This window comes from Lathyrus oleraceus, chromosome 5 (genome assembly GCF_024323335.1).
Source record: "Lathyrus oleraceus cultivar Zhongwan6 chromosome 5, CAAS_Psat_ZW6_1.0, whole genome shotgun sequence".
In the NCBI taxonomy this organism is placed as follows: domain Eukaryota; kingdom Viridiplantae; phylum Streptophyta; class Magnoliopsida; order Fabales; family Fabaceae; genus Lathyrus; species Lathyrus oleraceus.
This window is the reverse complement of record NC_066583.1, coordinates 415,098,641-415,122,521: the sequence shown is the minus strand read 5'-3', so window position 1 is coordinate 415,122,521 and position 23,881 is coordinate 415,098,641. Positions and strand designations below refer to the sequence as shown.

The window sequence follows — 23,881 nt, the reverse complement described above, 5'->3', positions numbered from 1 at the left end:
TTATTTCAGTTTTGTTGTTTAGAAGAGATGAAAATGAATTTTTGTTGATAAGGATGTTTGTTTTGATGTGTGATTTTAAGAGAGAAATAGGAAATCAACGTTGTTTAGAAAAAGAGAAAAGGAAGTTTCGTTTCTCGCAAGATGAAAAAGAGGATAGTTCCTCTAGTTTGAGTTTTTTTTCTAAAAAATAGGATTTTTTTTTCATTTTTACTATACATTTTGTAATATTTGTTTTTTATTTGTTTTTATTTTCATTATTGGGTTGGTTGGGCTCCAAGCCCACTTACACCTCATACCTTTTTTTTTTTTTAACTTTATCTCGTACCCCTACAATTGTACCCATACCCCTACAAATAATTTTTTTTGACCAAAATACCCTCATATAAATAGGGTATATTTTTCAGAAATGGAAGTTTTTTTCATTTGCGCTTGAAGACTTTCGGAAGAGAAATTTTGGCATTTTTTTGCATTGTAAACCGGAACAATAAGAGAAAAATGTATACCGTAACACTTATCCAAAGTCTTTCGGTTCGCTTCATTTTTTGGGCATTGAACCGGAAGTCTTTTAGAAAGTCTTCCGGTTTGTTTGGCTGTCTACCAGAACTCTTTCTTAAAGACTTCCGGTTTGGATGAACTAAACGGGAACTCTTTTAAGAAGTGTTCCGGTAGTCAACCTTGTTTTTCTCCACACCGGAACTCTTCTTTGAAGTGTTCCGGTGCATTTTTTATTTTTTTTATTTTTTTTATTTTTTAATTATTTTGTTATAATATTTTTTTGTAGTGATTCGAAGACGAGGTGCATATGGTAGGATTCCAGACCGCAGTTTAGGCCGGGGCGCATCTTCATCTGGAGCTGAGCCGACTGGATATCCAAGAGGGTCGTACGATACGTCTCTTTTGGTGAAGTACGAGCATCATGTTGCTCGCCATTTATGGTTTGGTGAGGTAAATAAACGGGATATATTTGAAAATGAATAATATTTGAATATTTTATATTGTGTTTTCTAATATGTGTTTTAATTATTTTTAGGAAAGAGGTCCAAAGAAAGAGTTAAAGTTTGCTGGACATGGACTAAAGCTGACATCTAGGGTTCCACTAGCTCTTCCATAACAGGTGGAGAGTCGGTATCTAGATCTGGTTTATCTTCACTTCAGAGAACTAGTCTGAACAAGATAAACACAAATCTGGTCTCTACATTTGTGGAAAGATGGCATATAGAGACATCTTCATTTCACATGCCATTTGGTGAAATGAGCATTACTTTGGATGATGTCTCATGTCTGCTTCACTTGCCCATCAGGGGTGTCTTCTGGAGTCCTCAGGATGTCACGGAAGAGGTAGCTGTTGAACTTGTTGTTGACTACTTATGAGTGTTACAGGGTGAGGCACAATCACATGTTCGTATCTGCAGGGGTTTGTATTATAAATTGGAGTGGTTATACGATTTATTCGTACAACATAGAGCTGCTTACAGCTGGGCATATGCGACCGGAGCATATTTGTTGGTGTTGGTGGGTTCCACCATTTTTGCCGACAAGACCTTTACACTTGTCGAGGCATGATACCTCATACTATTTACGGACTTAGATAGATGTTCGGGATATAGTTGGGGAGCAGCTGCACTAGTTACCCTATACAGATATCTTGGAGATGCGTCCATGTTCAGTTGCAAACAGCTCAGTGGATATCCTACTCTCCTACAGGTATATAATTCAATTTTGTTTATTAAGTGTTGGATTCATTTTATAAAGTATGTTAACTTAATTTATTTTATTTATTATGTTTTTATTTTGTAACAGTGCTGGATTCACGAGTACTTTCCAACTGTTGGAAAAAGAAGGGAGAATTGGAAACCAGCTGATAATTGTGGCCTTCCTCGAGCGATGAGATGGTCCTATAGGCAAGGAGTCCTGAAGGTTGATGATTTACAACCTATTTTGGACGAGCTGACACCTGCCGACGTCATATGGCGTCCATTTGAGGATCATAAAGCATGGCGTCAGTTTGATGAGTTATGTCTCTATAGGGGGTGTTTGAAGTGGGGTGACACAGTTGTTCCATACTTGTCTGACAGATGTTTACGTCAGTTCGGCTACAAGCAGTATGTTCCATCCCCGCCTATTGATTGTATGATAGCGACTGATATTGATGTTGATTGGATTGGTTACCATCAGAGCGTTATCGTTGTGATCCGTCCAAATACCCTAGCCACCACTCCATCTGATGTAGAAGATGGTTATCTGGAGTGGTATTATTGTGTTTCACATCCACGTTTGGTCCCTCCCCATCGTGACAATCCAAGAGAGGTACCAATTCCTGTTTATGACGCGGGACCATCTGATCCTGATTGGGTTCGTGTATCTACATTGATTCATCGTTATCTAAGTCAGGTTAATGCTGAAGAGGAAGATCCACAGTTTGCTGATTTATTTAAAGCTTTGCATATTTCTCGTTCACATTGATTTATGTATTAAGTTTTTGAACTGAATATAATAGACATAATATAAAATTCATGTTTTGATTACATATTCATGTTTTGAGTACATATTCATGCTAATATATGCGTAAGTAATTGCCAATGTTATAGACGTCCTGCAAATCCTAACATCCAAGACGTTGTTGTATGAGAACGAAACTTCTTCCAATCTAATGTGACCGGTGGCAACGGAAACCCCTCTTTCATGTTAACCTGATAATGTGAAATAATTAAAATATTAAGTCATATAAAATATTAAGTGTAATAATTAAAATATTAAGTCATATAAAATAACTTGTAATACAAAATACGTACCTGAACCCAATGGTTTTGGTTAACAAAACCAATGCAATAAATAGAGACATTTGGTGAATGTGAACTTGTCATAGGAAAGAAAGTCATGCACGGATTGCCTAAACAGACAAGTACAACATTATAGTGATTCTCTATCAAGTAACCCATATCTTGGTAGAGTCAACCATTTTTCAGGTGGCTGTGAACCAAAGGATTCTATCATCAAAGATTCTCTCACTTCTGACAACCGATTAGAAAATAACTTGTCATACAAAGTTGACTTATCCTTGTCTATTATTTCCAACCCCAACTCTCTGCGAACCATTGACCAACCATCCTCACCATATCTATGCAATGATGCAATGACTTTAAATCCACAATTACCATCTGATTCAACATTAACTATATCTTCAATGTATGACCTAATATGATTAGGAAATTGAAGAGTGAATTGTGGTTGCTTCTTGTTGGTGTAAGCCCTAGAGGCCAATACTTTTTGGTACTTGTATCGAATTATTTATTAATAATAAAAGGCTTTTTCTTTATTACGTTTGTTTAATAAAGTCCCTAGAATAGCTAGTCTGTTTAATGTATCAAGTATGACTTAATCATGAGATCACATTAAACATAAGGACACTATTCTTAAAGTATCCGTAGTCGAGCTTTAGTGTGAAGTGGGATAACATTAAAGCATTAAGACTATTATGTTTGTAGACTGATGATCACATCTCATGGATCATGGATAAAGAGTTATCAAGTCTTAAACATAGGTATGAATATTAGGAGTAATATTTGTACCGGATTGACCCGCTATGAGAATACTATATAGAAAGTTATGCAAAGTGTCATAAGTTATTCTCATGGTGATAATGGTGTATACCACTCTTCGACCTGAAACCACTATGGACCTTAGATGTAGAGTCGAGTGCTTTATTGCTGATCAAACATTGTCCGTAACTGGATAACCATAAAGACAGTTGATGGGTACTCCACGAAGCATGTTGAGGGACATGAGTGACCTAGATGGAATTTGCCCATCCTGCATAACAGGATAAATGTCTATGGGTCCAATATTGAACTGGACAAGGATGACACGGTATATGCCTTGTGTTCAATATAGACAAAAGGGCAAAAGGGTAATTATACACATAAGTATTATCACAGAAGGAATTGTCAGATCACATGACATTTTCGTGTCTTGGGTAGCAGTGATGTGTTGCTAGATACCGCTCACTGTTTATTATGTTAAATGCGTGATTTAATATAATTGCCAACGTCACGAAAACCTACAGGGTCACACACAAAGGACGGATTGATGAGAGATAAAGTAACTAAGGAATACCGTAAGGTACGGTGCCCTTAAGTGAATTATAGAACATCGTAAGGTACGGTGTACTTGAGTAGAATACGAAATATGGTAAGGTACCATGGGCTTAAGTGATTTTGGGCATATTATAAGATATGGGCCAAAATACACTTAAGTGGGCTTTTTAGCTTGAAGCCCACACAAGTGGTTCTATAAATAGAACCCTTGTGCAGAAGCATTAATGGCGGTTGCATTATTTTTGTTTTCTCTCTCTCTCACTCACTCAAAGCCTTCATTCGTACCAGCTAGCACTGAGATTGAAGGAACCCGTTCGTGTGGACTGAGTAGAGACGTTGTCATTGTTCAACGTTCGTGATCGCTTCGTGGATCTGCATCAAAGGTTTTGATCGTCACAAGAGATCTACACCAAAGGTTTCAATCGTCACAAGAGGTAAATATTCTATCACTGATCATGACCATTTGTAAGGATCTCTAAGGAGAAAATTTTAATTTCCGCTGCGTTTTGGACCGCAATTCTCCTTCACTTCTTTGATAATTTTAACTTCTTCGAAGTCTGTGATGGTTGAGATTGCCTTTGTGAAGATTGATATGCCTTATCAACATACTCGTGATACGAAAGGTCCATATAAACATCATATTCTGCTGGTTTTTTCCCTTTCTTATTCACTCCTCCTTTGGTTTTTAGTTTCTCGGGTGGTGGACACAATGGAGTCATTGTTGGGTATGCTAGTTCACATACCCTACTCTTTAATGCCATTTTCCCAATAACATCTAATGACCTAAATCGTTTCCACAATTCATCTATTGCACAAATCATATCCACCTCTGATCCATCATCTACACCTACCTCTAACTCAACTTCCATAGTTAGTTTCCTCCAATGAATATGAACAACATCTATGGGTATCGGTATACCACCTAGTGCGTATCTTCCTAACTCACAAGCACAAGGTAACCCATAAGATGTTCTAAGAGTACAACCACATATTTGCCTGTTAGTTCCAACATAATCAACTCTCAATAACTCTTCAGCCATGTGTCTTTCACATAATTAATAAATCGACTATAATCAACACATGCTTGCTCAAGTTGATGCAACCGTTGACCATACTCAACCTCATCACTAGCCCAAACAACTTTCATCCATAACGTGTCTATCGTATTTTGCAGGTCATTCACCACATGTTGTTTGCATTTGGCACCAACGTTTTTGTTAATGTGAAATCTACATAGCAAATTAATCGACCTGGGAAATAAAATTTCAATTGCTTTCATCAAAGCAAGATCTCTATCTGTCAAAATAACTTGTGGACACAAATCTTTCTTCACAAACAACTCTTTTAGTTTCTCCAATACCCAGCAAAAATTCTCTGTCTGCTCAGACTCCATATACGCAAATGCAACAGCAAAAGTCAACTCGGTTGATGTCATGTCAATAATTTCAAACAAAGGTTGTCTATATTTGTTTGTCTTGTAGGTGATATCCATAACTAACACAATCGGAAAAATACTCAACAACTTAACTGAATCAGGATGAGCCCAAAATATATCTCTCACAACTTCTGAGTCATCCTTTTTTCTACTCCAATACACATAGCTTGCATCCTCAGTGAGCTTAAACAAATGTAGTATCTCACTTCTAGGACCTCTTATCTCTTTTTGTGTCACACTCTTATGCTTGTATACTTGCGTAATCCGAGTGACATTCTCAGGATCTCGGTCTTGCAAGGAAATGAATATGTGTCTAGGTGGTACATGTCTCTTTGTCAAATCAGCGACATGTTGCTTCTCATCTGTGGTCAACCTACCAATAAAGGAATGACCTTCTAATCTATCAGGTAAACCATGATTATGTAACCCACATTTTACATCAATCTTCCAACTTGACCCATCTTTCGTCGGAGTCGACCTGATTTTAAATGGGCATTCACATTTCTTAGACGCACTTTGGGTTCCACTATCAGTACTCTTATGTTTCCCACCTTTATCACAACCAAATATTAATTTGTTACTTCTCCATCTCTTCCCTGTTTCAGTATCTGAACGAATGATAATAACAGTTACTTTATTATCGATTCCAACCTCTTTAATCCATCTAATCACCTCTTCTCGTGTACCAAATCTTTCCGTCGTTATAAACGCATAAGAAGTATCTACACATATTTGAGGAAGATTTTCCATTCATGCATAATAAAAAAAAAATTAAAAAATTTTCATACCGGAAGTCTTCAAAAAAGAGTTCCTAAATACATAAAACACAAACTGGAAGACTTCTTCAAAGAGTTCTGGTACGTGTCACTTTGTTTATCGGAACTCTTTCAATAAGTGTTCCGGAACGTGTCTTTTTTATTAAAGAACCGGAACTCTTTCATGAAGTCTTCTGGTTTACTACTTACTGTGTTCCGGATGTCTTTTGTGAAGTCTTCCGGTTTGGAAAAAATACATACCAAAAGTCTTTTTCCATGAGTTCCGGTGCGAGGGTGGAATGTGTAAATTTTGGAAGTTTCAACTGAATGGTAAAAATGAAATGGTAAATTGGTTAAAACCAGTTAAGGGTAAAATTGGTATTTTTAAAAAAAATGTAGGGGTATGAGGCTAAACATAGGGGGTATGAAGTAAAATTTTCCTTTTTTTTGCGTTTGCGTATTATTTATTTATTTTGTTCTTGTTACTTTAGTAATTTTATTGGGCCATAAGCCCACCTACATTTTAATTATTCACCTCCCTTTCTTAATATACACCTTTTTTCTTTTGATGTAATTATTTTATTATTTTATTTTTCTTGATTAATTTGTTATTTTATATTATTAATTAATTAGTTGGTTTTTCTAATTGATTAGTTTATTATAGTTCAATTAATTATTTGCTAAGTGATTGTTTGATTATTCATTTATATTTTATTGCATCGCGATTTCGGAGTTTAAATCGATTTTAACTTTTGAAAATCACTTAGATGCATAATTTATGTTGACCAATCTCTTATAGAGTGATTCCTACATGAATTATTTTACGATTGCCTAACATAACACTAAATTCAACTTTCTTTTGATTTCGGTTGGTTTCTGGTCTCGCGGCTTTCTCTTGGGCCTTCTCACAATGAGATCTTTTATTTACATATACTTGTTTAATGGCCTTGTATCTTAATTGCCTCTCTTTGGATTGCTTCGTTATCTCTGTTAATTGTTAACTCAAGACTAAAATCAATCACTTTAAAAAAAGAACAAAAATAAGCACTCGATCTAACGTCGAGAAATTTTTTCAAGTCAAACCATTTTCACCAACGTGAATGCTTGGTCCAATGTCAAGTATCTCTCCACTTAATCCAAATATTTTTTTCGAACAGGCATAACGTTAAAACCTTGTTTCTTAACAAACACGAAAGAAAAGGAGCATTGGAGTCTCACAATTTGATCCAACCCTTGAATGGTCGATCTCGAGGCACATGTTTTGGGTTAGCTATTCATTCTTTCTTTAGCTCCTAAAACACTTAATAAATTTGGACTAAAAAGGAGAGTTGGAGTCTGGCATTCCAGTGGAACCCTTGAACAATTTATTCCAAGGCATACATATTGTTCTTATTGAGAATTTGTTGTCTATCAAATAAATTTCTTAAATACCTTGAATGAAAGGGGACCGTTGGAATATAGTATTTTGGTGGATCCCCGAATGATTGATCTCGAGGCCTATGTCTCGTTCTCATCAAACATTCGCCTTTCACTTATAAAAATTATCCAACTGATCAAACTCTTTTTTTTCTCGCCGCCCTGTGATCCTCAAAACCTTTTTTAAACAAAATATATTTTGTCTCAAGACGAAGCAAAACAGAGTTTCTTCCACAATCCTGTGAGTTGAGATAAGTGACATTTTCCCGTGAATGTTGAAATGTAAAAATCCATTCAATGTGATGCAAACATTTGTTCCTCACCTGTTTTAAGTAAGTAATATTTTTCCTTTGATTGAGACAAAATAGATTTCTCTTAAATCGACCAACAAACAAACATTTTCTACCCAAAACTACGTAGCCTTGAGTTCTCCATTGCACCCGGAAATACGTCGAAGCAAGATCTGCAATCTTGTCAGACACATTAATAAAAAATAAAATTTATAACCCCTTTTCTTTTTCTCTTTCCCTTTAGTTTACTTGAAGAAAATAATTAACATAAGCTAACATTCAATCGCAAGTTTAACTAAAAGGTTCCCATTGGGTACAATGGACGTGAGGGGTGCTAATACCTCCCCCTTGCATAATCGACTCCCGAAACCAAATATGGTTGCGACGACCATGTTATTTTCAAAGGTTTTATCGATATTTTCCTATTCCTTCATTGGAATAAATAAATTTTGGTGGCGACTTTGTTCAAACACATTTTTTCACGAGCGTGCGATGAGTTTCGCTAAGGATCATATTTTTCGAGGTACGACAGATGGCGACTCTGCTGGAGATTCCTCTATACATGCGAGAATCAAGCCTAAATTAGTTAACTTTGCGATGAATGTTGGTTTTTTTTCTTTATGTTTTCTCTCTTCATTTCTATATGTTTGCTTATTTGCTTTCCGTTATTGCTTTCTCTTTTCATTATATGTGCTCATACCTGTCTTGGGATCTTGGAATGATATCATGAGTAAAGCTCTACACCCGAGCTTTAGGAAAAGAAGAGAGAACACATAATTTAGAATTTGAAATTGTGTAATGTTAGTCCCAAAGGGTTACTCCTTGCGTGCCTAGCTTGAAGACTTCCCCCTAGAGTAGTCCTTTTCATAGATCTTGTTATAAAATGGCTAGCCTATCACATAAAGTTGATTCATGTAAGGTTCATGACTTTAGGAACCCCTCTTAGAACTAGTTTCTGCTTTGGTTGTTGCATAATGTTAGTCTCAAAGGATCACTCCTTGTGCGCTTAACATGAAGAACCCACATAAAATAGACATTTTCGCCACTCTCATCATAAAACGTCTAGCCTGTTATAGGACACTAATACGATTAGAGTCCATGACTCTGGGAACCTTATCCAAAACCCTAGAATCTATCAACTGAGTGGTTTATGGATAGAAAACCTATAACTGTCCACTATAGGAAACCTACCTATTAGGTTGTTTTGGAAATACTCATGTTATCCCGGATCCTAACTATACCTACATTGCATTTCTTTGTATCGTACCCCCAAATTTCCCTCCCCTTTTCCATATTTTTATCCAACCTATGACTTGAGATTCATTTGCCCAGATTCATATTTCATTCATATGCATTCATTCATGTTTACACTTATTAATCCATAGATTCAAAGCTTAATGGTTTACAAGGCTAGGGTTTGTGCATGGGTCAAACTCCTAAAATATGATTGGGATCTTCATCTGGTCATATTGGGAGTGAAACCCTAATTTTCTTAATCTTTAAGATGTGGATTTAATAAGGCATCACCATGGCATTCTTTAGGGCTTTCAAACCTTAAATTCTTGATCTTATGGTTATGAGACCTTGAGGATACTCTTTGGGCCTTGCCTGGTTATCTAAACCCTAGTTGGGAGCTCAGACGTTGAAACCTATTGATGGAGTATCATGATTGATTCAGGGAGCTTGATTGAAGGGCATGCCTCTATAAAACCCTAATCAGGAAGGGTGTGATCTTGATGTGCATTATGGCTTGATTTGTTAACCTGTGCCTAATAAGAAACCTTAATTCATTGGGAAAAGGATTCTCGACTATCATATCATGCCTCACTCATTGTCCACGTGCCTACATGGTTGATATTTCATCTGATTTAAAACATTGCTTAGGTCTTTGGGTATTTACAAGTGCATAGGTACATATATATTGTTTCTCTGTGAATTAAACATCAATCTTTGTTTAAGGTAAATCATATCTTCTCTACATTACACATAAACACCCTAGTTCCCAATCCACAGTTGACTTTGGTCAATTGTTGACTTTTTGGTCAACAAGTTGACCAAAGTCAACCATCTTCCATAAGTTATCTTCAAACCCATGCTCATCTAAATACATTGCATTGTTTAACAAACCGATCCATTTCGTCTTGTTACTAACTTTGGGGCTTAAACTCGTGCTTATTCTTCACTCCATTTTAATTTCCTCAAAACCATTCAATTATAACCATCCTTTTCAATCCCATAGGGTTAATTCTATTTTTGTCGCATTTAAATTAACATTTCCAAAACTTCCAAACCCAATTTAAAAAAAAATCATTTCAAGTTAATATTTGAAACAATTTCAACATTAAAATTTAAATCCATTTCAAATTAACATATTTAATTTATTGACTTTAAAAACTTTTCCATTAACATTTACTAACATTTAAAATTCTATTTCAAAATTTTTAAGTCCATCACAAATTGAAACCATTTGAATATAAATCAATTAACATTCTAATGTAGTCTCAAATTAATTTTTACAAATAGCAACCTTCCACGATTTCTAACCATTCATCAAAACCATTCAAATTAAATACAGTTTTTCAACATTCAAAATCAATACACATTCAATTTCCAATCAAGCCATACTCCATCCCAATATTTTTGCACTCTTTTTTTTTTCTTTTCATAATTACAATAATAATCCATAACTAGCTCAAAACTTCTACGTCAATGTAAGTTACATCCATTTCAATTAAAAAATTCAAATTCAAAATCCTAATTTCTAAAGAATTGTCAGCTCATTCAAAACTAGCTGACATGTTTGCTTCTTCTATCACAATACAATTCAATCAGATTCCATCTCACGCTTCAGGGCCGATTTCCATAGCAATCCAAATGTTTCCAATCCTAGCACCATGGTGGCCAATCCAAAAATGAGTCCAACCTGTAAAATTCCATAAGAAAACCATTGAAAGCAAAGTAATACAATTCAAAACTATTGCATTTCCATAACATTTTTTTTCATAACCATTTCTTCAACCACTCATAACTAACCATAACATAAATAACTAATTGAAATTCGTATGCAGCTAACGGTAACTAGCAGCAACTAACAACATAACAGATTAATATGGCAAATACATAATGCACTTTTCTATATAACATAACAAATTCAAAGCAAATTCCACCCTGCACCTGTTTCAAACAGAACACACAAGAGCAAACCACCAAAATAAGAAGGCCAACGTATAAATTTCCCTTCTGAACATAAGTGCTCTTCCATCATAAGTGCCCATGCATCATGATTTGACTAACAGCCGTACAAAATTTTTCACTGAAAATTAACTGCAAGTTCTTTTAGCAGCACCGCTGAGAATTAAAGCATCACACAACCAACCGAATTTGATTGACTTTCATTTCACCATCTAACTACCAACTTAACTGAATCACTTTTCACTTGTAACTAACACTAATAATATATATCACAAATAGAATAAGATAACTATAACAAATTGTCTAACAAACTAATCTAACTAACTCAAATTGAAAATTTTAACAGAGTGTTGATACCTAACAAATTGGCAAAGCTAAAAGTTAACAAAGTTTCACTCTGTTAACTCTGAAACTCTATAAAAGCTCTCCTCAATGCAGTTCAGAAAGAGGAGAGATCGGCAAGCTCTAAGTTCTCTACAAACTTCAATCTACAAGAGCTCTACAATCTTCGATCTGCATATCAAACGCAATCATTCGACACAGAGCAAGCAGCAATGCAACAGAAGGGGAAGAATTTGGAGACGAAGAAGATGTTGGTGTAAGCCCTAGAGGCTAATACTTTTGATACTTGTATCGAATTATTTGTTAATAATAAAATGTTTTTTCTTTATTATGTTTGTTTAATAAAGTCCCTAGAATAGCTAGTCCGTTTAATGTATCAAGTGTGACTTACTCATGAGATCACATTAAATATAAGGACACTATTCTTAAAGTATCCGTAGTCGACCTTTATTGTGAAGTGGGATAACATTAAAGCATTAAGACTATTATGTATATAGACTGATGATCACATATCATGGATCATGGATAAGGAGTTATCAAGTCTTAAACATAGATATGAATATTAAGAGTAATATTTATACTGGATTGACCCGCTATGAGAATACTATATAGAATGTTATGCAAAGTGTCATAAATTATTCTCATGGTGATAATGGTGTATACCACCCTTCGACCTGAAACCACTATGGACCCTAGATGTAGAGTCGAGTGCCTTATTGCTGATCAAACATTATTCGTAACTGGATGACCATAAAGACAGTTGATGGGTACTCCACGAAGCATGCTAAGGGACATGAGTAACCTAGATGGAATTTGCCCATCCTGCGTAACAGGATAAATGTCTATGGGCCCAATATTGAATTGGACAAGGATGACATGGTCTATGCCTTGTGTTCAATATAGACATAAGGGCAAAAGGATAATTGTACACATAAGTATTATCACAAAATGATTTTTCAGATCACATGACATTTTCCTGTCTTGGGTAGCAGTGATGTGTTGCTAGATACCGCTCATTGTTTATTATGTTAAATATGTGATTTAATATAATTGCCAATGCCGCGAAAACCTACAGGATCACACACAAAAGGACGGGTTGATTAGAGATAGAGTAACTAAGGAACACCGTAACGTACGGTGCACTTAAGTGAATTGTAGAACATCGTAAGGTACGGTGTACTTAAGTAGAATATGAAATATGGTAAGGTACCACACGCTTAAGTGATTTTGGCATATTATAAGATATGGGCCACACACACTTAAGTGAGTTTTTTAGCTTATAGCCCACACAAGTGGTTCTATAAATAGAACCCTTCTGCAGAAGCATTTGATGAGTTGCAATTTTCGTTTCTCTCTCTCTCTCTCTCTCTCTCTCTCTCACTCAAAGCCTTCATTCGTAGCAGCTAGCACTGAGATTGAAGGAATCCGTTCATGTGGATTGAGTAGAGGTGTTGTCATCGTTCAACGTTCGTGATCACTCCGTAGATCTGCATCAAAGGTTTCAATCGTCACAAGAGGTAACGATTCTATCACTGATCATGCCCATTCGTAAGGATCACTAAAGGAGATTTTTTTTAAATTCCGTTGCGTTTTGGATCGATATTCTCCTTCAGTGGTATCAGAGCCACTTACGAAACCATGCATCTGATAGCTGTTTATTTTCTGTATTAATATGATTAAAAGACAGAATGAATCAAAGAATAAACGAGTAATTAAATTTGGCATCATGTGTTTACGATTTGGATGATTATGTTAACTATGCTTCGGAATCCGACATTAGTATGGTGAAGCAGCGATACATCGATTGTCCATAGGTTACACAATTGAGATCGATCAAGTTATATATATGATATAAGTAATCATGATGCAAATTATGGTATATATGATATACTGTTTCTGTTTCGTTCATTCAAACACCTAATGGTTGTTTTCCTTTGAGCGATCAATGGTTGTTTGCTTCTTGATCCGACATTAGTATGGTGAAGCAATGACCTATTGATCAATCATATTGAATCAACAATCGAGGTGTGTTTGACGGTCTGAAATTGGTGCATTAGGGTTAATGACGGCACAAGGGTTGTGCTGTCAAAGAGTTATGAATTGAGGGCTTGTTGGATCGCTTCTGTTGACAGTTTCAAAGCGCTGATTTTGGCTGCGTGACGTTCGTGATGGGTCTGTGACGGTCGTGACAGGTTGGACGACGGTCGTGACATGCTTTGTGACGGTCGTTGTTGGATAAATAAATCCAGCATCACCCTTAGGGATTCGAATGGGCTTAACATCCCAACCCATGGCGCTTAGAGAGAGCTTACAAACCTCGCTTTAGGTGCAGCCCCTAAGGGCTCATACTATAAGGAAATAAAGTTGCACCCTCACTAACAACAATTGCTTTTAGCTCAGTGGTAAGCGCTTGATCCTACAGTCGTCACATTCACAAAGTCTGTATTCTTTGTTTTTCTGTTTTGTGACCGGGCAGCGGAACCCCGGCTAACTCTGCGTAGTGTGGTCGGTCGCCGAAATTTAATTTGGTTTTAATTAATTAAAAGAATTAAAATTAATAATAATAATAATGTGTTTATTATTATTGTCTTGTGGTGATCGGTTATGTCCTTAGTTTTCCTTTATTTTGTTTTGGGATTTTAAAATACAACTTCCGTGTCGTGCCTCTCTTTTAATCTCTTAATGTAACTTATTTTCTCATCTCACTCCCTCGTATGTAAAACGAGTTTCTTTTATGTAATGTAATATTATAAAGAAAGAGAAGAATTCAATATCAAAGGAGGACAACCTTGAAGATCTTGCTTGGAGAAGCTTAGATCGTTATTAGGTTAGCTTAGGTTCTCTCATTGGCTTGGGAGAACAATTGCGCTAGGGGCCATAACTGTTTCATTATGTATGTTGATGCATGTGAATGTATGTTGATGCATGTGAGAGACGATTTATATGATAAATAAGCCGGTGAGATCAGAATAATTGCAAATTCCCTCAAATTAGTTATTAAGTTTAAGCTTTCCAAGTTTTAGCACTCATCAAGACTAGTATCGGATAATGTAGGTTTCGCCTACGCGAGTTGCATGTTCTATATTAGTAAGGTGCGATGGGATAATTGTAATATCCAATTGTTAAAACAATGGGTCAAACTTAACTAAACAAATTATAATAAGATTATATATGTTTAGAAGCAAGAGTTGGAAATGATCCTTGTGATGGATTGGAATAAGAAATTATTCACCCAACTAAAATATTCGAGAGTTGTATTAGATACACCTAGAAGGAGTTTCTACCTAAATAACCTAGTTTTGTGTAATCCTCCTACGCGGACTTAAAACAAAGTGAAATATGGATCTCGACCCACTAGAAAATCTTCCAACGGGATTTTCCGAATCAAATGATGAGTGTCATTTGTTTTGAGTAAAATAGTGGGAGCATATTTAATTAAAGGCCTAATTAAATATGTTATTGATACTTATATTTTCATTAATTTCATGTAGATTACCATGACAACAAACACCTCTAACAATATTTTGTGATCAATCCTTGACAAGGAAAAATTGTCTGGGATAAATTTTCTGGATTGGCACCGAAATCTGAGGATTATCCTCAAACATGATAGAAAGCGGTATGTCTTGGAGAAACTTGTTCCTGAAGAGGAACTTCCTAGTTCTGTACCTAAGGAAGAAAGAGATGCTTATAAGAAGCATGTGGATGATGCCAATGAAACTGCTTGTCTCATGCTAGCTACCATGAAATCAGAGTTGCAAAAGCAATATGAGAACATGGCAGCGTTCGATATGATCGAACACGTGAAGATGATTTATCAAGAGCAAGCAAGACATGAAAGGTTTGAAGTTTAAAAAGTCCCTTTTCAAGGCAAGTTAGCTGAGGGAGCCCCTGTAGGTCCCCATGTGCTCAAGATGATTGGGTATGTGGAAAACCTTGAAAGGTTGGGTTTTCCCCTCGGAAAGGAACTTGCGACTGATTTGATCTTACAATCGTTGCCAGATAGATTCAGTCATTTGTCCTAAATTTGAATATGAATGATATGGACAAATCTCTTCCTGAACTGCTAGCCATGTTAAGAACTGCTGAGCAGAATCTGAAGTCAAAAGGGAAGTCCATTCTGATGATCGAAAATGGAAAGAGACAGAACAAAAGACCCACCAAGCAGGGTGATAAAGGGAAAGACAAGGAAGTTGTCAAACCCAAACCCATTGTTGCTGCTTTGAAGCCTAGTGGAGGCATAACAAAGGAAGGCACCTGCTTCCGTTGCGGTAAGACCGGACACTGGAAGAGAAACTGCCTAAAGTACCTGGAAGATAAGAAGAATGGAGTAGAGACTTCAACTACAAGTATTTTTGTTATTGAAATTAATTTATCTACTTCTGCATCATGGGTATTAGATACTGGATGCGATTCTGACATTTGTACCAATGTGCAGGGGCTAAAAGGAGTAGAGATTTGGCAAAAGGTGAAGTTGACCTACGAGTTGGAAATGGAGCAAAGGTTGCTGCTTTAGTCGTAAGAACTTATGTGTTGACTTTACCTAGTGTTTAATAATTCAGTTAGAGAACTGTTATTATGTACCTGCAATTAGCAGGAATATTATTTCCGTTTCTTGTTGGGACAAGTTTGGTTTTTCATTTATAATAAAGAACAATTGTTGCTCAATTTATTTGAATGATATATTATATGCTACTGCACAAATGAACAATGGACTATATGTCCTTGATCTTGAAATGTCTATTTATAACATTAATACTAAAAGGATGAAACCTAATGAGTTAAATCCAACTTACGTTTGGCATTCTCGATTAGGCCACATAAATGAGAAACACATTTCCAAACTCTATAAAGATGGACTCTTTGACTCTTTTGATTATGAATCATATGAGACATGCAGATCTTGTTTAATTGGAAAGATGACAAAGTCTCCATTCATAGGAAAAGGTGAAAGAGCTAATGATCTTTTGGCCCTCATACATACTGATGTATGTGGGTCATTGAACATACCAGCTATAGGAGGTTTTCAGTACTTCATCATATTTACTGATGATTTCAGTAGATATGGTTATGCGTATTTAATGAAACACAAATCAGAGTCCTTTGAAAAGTTCAAGGAATTCAAGAATGAAGTACAAAACAAACTAGGTAAGAATATTAAAACTCTTCGATCATATCGAGGTGGTGAGTATTTAAGCCTAGAGTTTGATGACCATCTGAAAGAGTGTGGGATCTTATCCCAACTTACTCCTCCTAGAACATCCCAATGGAATGGCGTATCTGAGAGAAGAAATCGAACCCTGTTAGACATGGTCCGATCCATGATGAGTCACACCGATCTTCCAAACTCCTTTTGGGGACATGCACTATTGACAACAGCTTGCACACTTAACCGTGTTCCATCCAAAAAGGTTGAGAAGACACCATATGAGATATGGAGTGGTAAGAAACCACATATGTCTTACATGAAGATTTGGGGTTGCGAAGTTTAAGTGAAACGACAAATTTCAAATAAGCTTGAGCCAATATCTGACAAATGCTTATTTGTGGGGTATCCTAAAGAAACAAGAGGGTATTACTTCTACAATCCTTCTGAGGGAAAAATGTTTGTCACTCGAACTGGAGTTTTCCTAGAAAAGGATTTTATTTTCAAAGGAATCAGTGGGAGGAAAGTAGAGCTTGAAGAAATTCAAGAATCATATAACATTGATACACCTATGGAGGAATTAGAGCAAGAAACACAGGTAGTTGTGGAAGAGCAACCTGCTCAAGTAGAACAAGACCAACGTAGGTCAAGCAGGATACGTCACCTACCTGAGAGATATGGATATCTCATAACTGATCAAGGTGATGTATTACTCATGGATCAAGATGAGCCTGTGACCTACTAAGAGGCCATAACTAGTCCCGAGCCTGAGAAGTGGCTAGAAGCCATGAAATCTGAAATGGATTCCATGTACACAAACCAAGTTTGGACCTTGGTAGAGCCTCCTGTAGGAGTTAACCCTATAGGATGCAAGTGGGTCATCAAAAAGAAGACTGACATGGATGGTAAGGTACATACCTATAAGGCAAGACTAGTTGCAAAAGGATATAAACAAATTCATGGGGTTGACTATGATGAAACCTTTTCACCAGTTGCAATGCTTAAATCTGTTCGGATTTTACTTGTTATCGCTGCATATCATGATTATGAAATATGGCAGATGGATGTCAAAAATGCTTTCCTTAATGAGAATCTTCTTGAGGATATGTACATGACACAACCTGAAGGATTTGACATACCAGAAGAAGCCCAAAAGATATGTAAGTTACAAAGATCAATCTATGGATTGAAGCAAGCTTCTAGGAGTTGGAATCTTCGTTTTGATGAAACATTAAAATAATATGGATTTATCAAGAACGAAGATGAGCCTTGTGTCTACAAGAAGGTTAGCGGGAGCATGATCGTTTTCCTGGTATTATATGTAGATGACATATTACTCATTGGAAACGATGTCCCTACCCTACAACAAGTAAAGTCTTGGTTGGGGAAATGCTTTTCTATGAAGGACCTAAGTGAATCAGCCTATATATTAGGAATCAGAATCTATAGAGATAAATCACAAAAACTGCTTGGCCTAAGTCAGAATACATACACAGACAAAGTGCTGAGACGCTTTAATATGCATGATTCCAAGAAAGGATTCATACCTATGCAACATGGCCTGTGTCTATCAAAAACAAATCCCCTTCAACTAAGGAAGAAAGGGATTGCATGAATAAGATTCCATATGCATCTGCAATAGGATCTATTATGTATGCCATGTTATGTACTCGACCAGATGTCTCGTATGCTTTAAGTGCAACGAGTAGGTACCAATCTGATCCTGGTGATGCTCATTGGGTAGCTGTCAAGAATATCCTTAAGTATTTGAGAAGGACTAAGGACTCATTCTTGATATATGGAGGTCAGGAAGAGCTGGTTGTAATTGGATACACCGATGCTAGCTTCCAGACAGATAAGGATGACTTTAGATCGCAATCTGGTTATGTGTTTTGCTTAAACGGTGGCGCTGTGAGCTGGAAAAGTTCAAAGCAAGATACAATTGTTGATTCTACAACCGAGGCCGAGTATATTGCTGCCTCAAGTGCAGCAAAGGAAGCTGTTTGGATCAGAAAGTTCATTAGTGAACTTGGCATAGTTCCTAGCATTGTGGATCCCATTGGTCTCTATTGTGATAACAATGGTGCTATCGCACAAGCTAAGGAGCCTAGATCTCACCAACGATCCAAACACATACTTAGGCGTTATCACCTCATTCGAGAGATGATAGATAGAGGGGATGTGAAAATATGCAGAGTACCTACACTTGACAATATTGTTGACCCACTGACAAAGCCTCTTGCGCAGCAGAGGCATGATGGTCATACTATATCTATGGGCATTAGGGGTATGCCTGATTGGCTCTAGTGCTAGTGGGAGATTGTTGGTGTAAGCCCTAGAGGTCAATACTTTTGGTACTTGTATCGAATTATTTATTAATAATAAAATGATTTTTCTTTATTATGTTTGTTTAATAAAGTCCCTAGAATAGCTAGTCCGTTTAATGTATTAAGTGTGACTTACTTATGAGATCACATTAAACATAAGGACACTATTCTTAAAGTATCCGTAGTCGAGCTTTATTGTGAAGTGGGATAACATTAAAGCATTAAGACTATTATGTATATAGACTGATGATCACATCTCATGGATCATGGATAAGGAGTTATCAAGTCTTAAACATAGGTATGAATATTAAGAGTAATATTTATACTGGATTGACCCGCTATGAGAATACTATATAGAATGTTATGCAAAGTATTATAAGTTATTCTCATGGTGATAATGGTGTATACCACCCGTCGCATCTCGAAAAACACGATTCCTCGCGATGGTCGCGGAAAAAATTATGTTCGAACAGAGTCGCCACCGAACTTTATTTATTCCAATGAAGGAATAGGAAAATATCGATAAAACCTTTTAGAAAATAGAATAATGGTCGTCGCAACCATATTCGGGTTCGGGAGTCGATTACGCAAGGGGAAGGTATTAGCACCTCTCACGTCCGTTGTACTCAACGGGAACCTTTTAGTCTAATTTGCTATTTGAATGTTAGTTGACTGTTATTCGCTTTCTTCGAGTGATTAGAATTGATAATAAAGATGGATGAAGACCTCAGAAGGGGAAATGGGAGGTTTTTTATTAGTGTGCTCGCGAAGATACATCAATCTCCTGCCTACGTATCCTTATGGTGTAATAAGGAAATCAGAGCATTCGTAGTTCGGGAAACTACGGTTTTTGTTGGTGTCTTTTAATGAACGACTGTGTAGATAGCATTCTAAAGGCTAAACACTGGCTTGTCTACTCTCGGCGGAGGCTTAAGCATTAGTTTGTTATGCGCATTAGAAAGGATTAACAGCGTTCTTTTGAAAAGAATTTTTTAAGTTGTGGGTCGCACGGGGGCGAGACATTAGTTTGATTTGTTAAGGTGTTTTGGAGAACGATAAAAGATTGAGCAATATGGTGTACACCAATCGTCCAATTCTTTCGAGGAGTAATATGGCGGACGCCTTCTACTCCTTTTTCGTTCGATTATTTTGAAGGTTTGTTTGTGGATGTTGAATATGCACGGTAGTGAGGCGTACGCCTCCTACTTGCTTATTCAAAGAATAATGAGGCGTGCGCCACTTATTCCTTTATCCAAGTTTATTTAGCGTGTTTTAGTCGGAAGTCGATAATTTGTGCAATATGGCGTACGCCAATTATTCAAATAATCGAGAGATGGCGAGGCGAACGCCTCTTATCTCTTATCACCCGAGGTTTAAATTGTAAAAGATATGTTTAGATGTTTGTATTTGATTTGTGAAAGCAGTTTGAATCTTGGTAGGTTTGGATCGATAATTTGAGCAATGTGGCGTACGCCAATTATTCAAATAATCAAGGAATGGTGAGGCATACGCCTCCCATTCTCTATTGAAGTTTAAGTTAAAGTTTATTTTGAAATTGGTATTTGATGAGAGATGATTTGAAATTGTATGATAGCGGTTTAAATTGAATGACAAAGATCCGAGCAATATGGCGTACGCCAATTATTCGAATAATCGAGAGGTAATGAAGCGGATGCTCACTATTCTCCTTTTCATTCAAAGGTTAATTATTAAAAATAAGGCTTTTAGAATTTATAAATAATTTGGAGGAGTGATTTTAATCTTATAGAATTTTTAGGGTTTAAATTGAATGACGAAGATCCGAGTAATATGGCGTACGCCAATTATTCGAATAATCGAGAGATAATGAAGCGGATGCTCACTATTCTCCTTTTCATTCAAAGATTGATTATTAAAATAGAGACTTTTAGAAATTGTATTAATTTGGAAGAAATGATTTGAATATTGTATGATTAAGGTTTAATCGGGTGACAAGAACTCGAGCAATATGGCGCACGCCAATTATTCAAATGCTTGAGAAATAGTGAAGCGTACGCTTCCTATCTCCTTTTCATCCCAAGTTTATGTTTAAAAGAGAAAATTCTTTTGAAATTGAATGGTTTGGAAAATGGTTTGAATTCATGTTTATGAATGAAATGAATTTTATTTAGTGTATTATTTCATCTACTCGATTAATCAATAATCAAATAGGCCTCATTGTAAGAAAGCCCAAGAGTAAGCTACGTGAGGTTGATGGCGATGCGAAGAGCAATCGACTTACAAGGGTGTTTTAAAAATGGGCTCGATGTTAAATCGAGAATTGTATTATTTGTGCTTTTTGAAATTGATTTGTGTTGTTGATGAATTGATATTGAATAAAATTGAAAATGATTTATGAAGTGATGATGACATGAAATAGTTTTTTTTGTTGAAATAATGTGAAGTTGTGAGAGTGGGAGAAATTAATCAATTTCTTTTTTTTGACACAAAATCAACTTATGAAAAATTTGATTAAATCAATTAATTGAATTAATTAAGTTTAATTATCAAAATTATTCAATTAGATCAAATAATTAAGTTAATTAGAATTGATTAATTGAAATTAAACTAATTTAATTAAATCAAAAGAGAAAGAAAATGGACATTTAACATTGATTTGGTCAGTATGTGTGGGAAATATGCTCGGAACCGGTTTGAGCATAAGGACAATATGATTGATGTCGTACGCAAATTCAAAACTCGGTGAAAGTGTTCCACTGATATATTGAGAATTTGGCGGCCTAGCGACATGAACTTGTCGAATCCACTTATTTAACCCGGATTTCTAACACAAAAGAAAATGGAATTGAAATTAAAAAAAAAATGTCAAGACTAATTATATTATTTACAGCCATTGCAAGATCTACAGAAACATCGTAATGGAATTGAAATTGAACAATGTCAAAACTAGTTATATTATTTACCATGCACTATTGCTAGATCTACACCATCGTCATAATGAAATGGAAATTAAACAATGTCAAAACTAGTTATATTATGTACAGTATTGCGAGATCTACACCACCATCATAATGGAATAAAATATTAATATAACCATAAAGCAAGTATCTAAAATTCATGAGGTGTAAATCTAAAGCTAATTTGCAGCAGTAAAAGAACTACAAGCTACGACACATTCATGGCAATACAAATCGAAAACTCAAACTATAAACACATGCACATTACAAAAAGATGAAATGTTTGACACTTTACGTAAGCAAACAAGAATTATATTAGTATAACCAACATTAACTAAGACCTGAAACTCTATCGTTTCGTCATTTAGAATCTATTGTTGCAACGGGTCATGGTTAACATAAAGTATTATAAAGAATACCAACTGCTCAATTAAAATCCAAGGATGTCAAAACACCATAGAAGCTAATAACAAGAGCAAAATGATCAACAGTACATACCCTATTCAAAATGGTATGGAGCAAAACAATTTCCACACTCAGAATCAAAATGGTATAGGGTACATTGCAAAACAATTACCCAAATAATAACTTCAAAATGGTCCGTTGATTTAACCAGCTTAAACACTCAGAATCAAAACAATTAAGCATGTACATACCCTATACAATCCAATCAGCATATGCAATGCAACCGAGTTGAAATCAAAATCCAAATAGTAACTACCACAAACAATACAATATCAAGGCAATTGTGATGCAAACTGTTACCGTAACCGAAATATCGAACCTATGTTGAAGCCCTGGATAGAAGTTGAGTTGTAAACAGGGGTACTACCGTTACCAAATTCGAAGTCTGGCTTAAAACGCGATGATGTCGGCGGTGAGAAAGCGGAAGCACCAGCTTTTGGGTATTGTTACTGTGCTGTAAATCCAGATCTTGGTGACAGCTGCTGTCGGCGGCAGTGAAGAAGGAACAAATCCGCTGTTGTTCACTACTGGGTGGGTCGGTATCCACCGATCGATTTGGAAGAGCTGTTTTGGAGGGTTGAAGGTGAACGATTTGAGGGCGTGGTGGTGGCTGTGTGGATCAGTGGTGGAAGGTTGAGTTTTGACGGTGGTGGTGAGGTCGCGATTTTGACGGCGGATTTGGATGAAGGTGGAGATGGAGGTCGCGATTGGGGTTTCGGTGAAGGTGTTGCGGTTTTGAAGGAGTTTCGCCGGTGGTTGGTTGAGGGAATCGTGTGAGGATTTCAGTCGTTGTGAATCTAATGAGAGAGAGCAGAGAGATTTTTGTGAGTAATGAGTGGGTGGGTCTGTGCTGAGTGGAGAGTGGAAGAGATAGTGGAGAGAAACGTTGAGTGGAGCGCGAGGTGAGGAAGACGCGTGTCTATGTGAGAGGAAATCACTGGCCTGTGAGCTGGTGACAACCAGAGAGAATCCAACGGTAATCTTTTCCAGAATCCAATGTGCAAATTTACTCTTCTTTTTTATAAATAATAACAATTATTATTATTGGTTTACCAAAAAAATATTTTTATAAACAATAGCAATTATTATTATTGGTTTACTAAAAAAAATACTCATCTAGAATTTCTAATCTATATTGTAAATTAAATAATCAAATAAAATATCTAATTACTTAATTTGAATCTCTAAATAAAGAAATAAAATGATCGATTATAACTTGGAATTGATTAAAAGTTTGTTTGGAAAATTAAATTGGATGCACCAAAATGATCCGCCCAAAATATACTTATTGAAAAAATACAACGTTTCTTCAAACTTTGAAATAAATTTGCACCGGTTAACAAGCTTAAGCGGGTCAAAACGCAACCGAAACAGCCGCTGAAAAATACAACGAGCACACCTGGTTAAACTACGTGAACTGTAGGTTAATAATACTGGTGTCTGTGATTTTAATTTTAAAACTTTTACCCGCTGACTTTTGCAT

General features: G+C 36.1%; 1 protein-coding gene across 1 annotated transcript; it reads left to right on the top strand.

Moving 5' to 3' along the window:
• Positions 1 to 786: 786 nt before the first annotated feature.
• On the top strand, positions 787 to 23,175 carry LOC127081096 (protein MAINTENANCE OF MERISTEMS-like). Its single transcript, XM_051021382.1, has 4 exons — positions 787 to 945; positions 1,031 to 1,704; positions 1,801 to 2,417; positions 23,022 to 23,175. The coding sequence occupies exons 2-4, from the start codon at positions 1,660 to 1,662 to the stop codon at positions 23,173 to 23,175; spliced, it is 816 nt and encodes a 271-aa protein (XP_050877339.1). The 5' UTR covers positions 787 to 945; positions 1,031 to 1,659.
• The last annotated feature ends 706 nt before the right edge of the window (positions 23,176 to 23,881 follow it).

What these genes read in the sequence shown, in the direction of transcription:
- LOC127081096 (XM_051021382.1), top strand. Translation starts at nt 1,660, where the DNA reads ATGTTCAGTTGCAAACAGCTCAGTGGATATCCTACTCTCCTACAG. An exon ending in GATATCCTACTCTCCTACAG is followed by an intron (nt 1,705 to 1,800) that starts GTATATAATTCA and finishes ATTTTGTAACAG; the next exon opens with TGCTGGATTCACGAGTACTT. An exon ending in GCTGAAGAGGAAGATCCACA is followed by an intron (nt 2,418 to 23,021) that starts GTTTGCTGATTT and finishes TGTGTGGATCAG; the next exon opens with TGGTGGAAGGTTGAGTTTTG.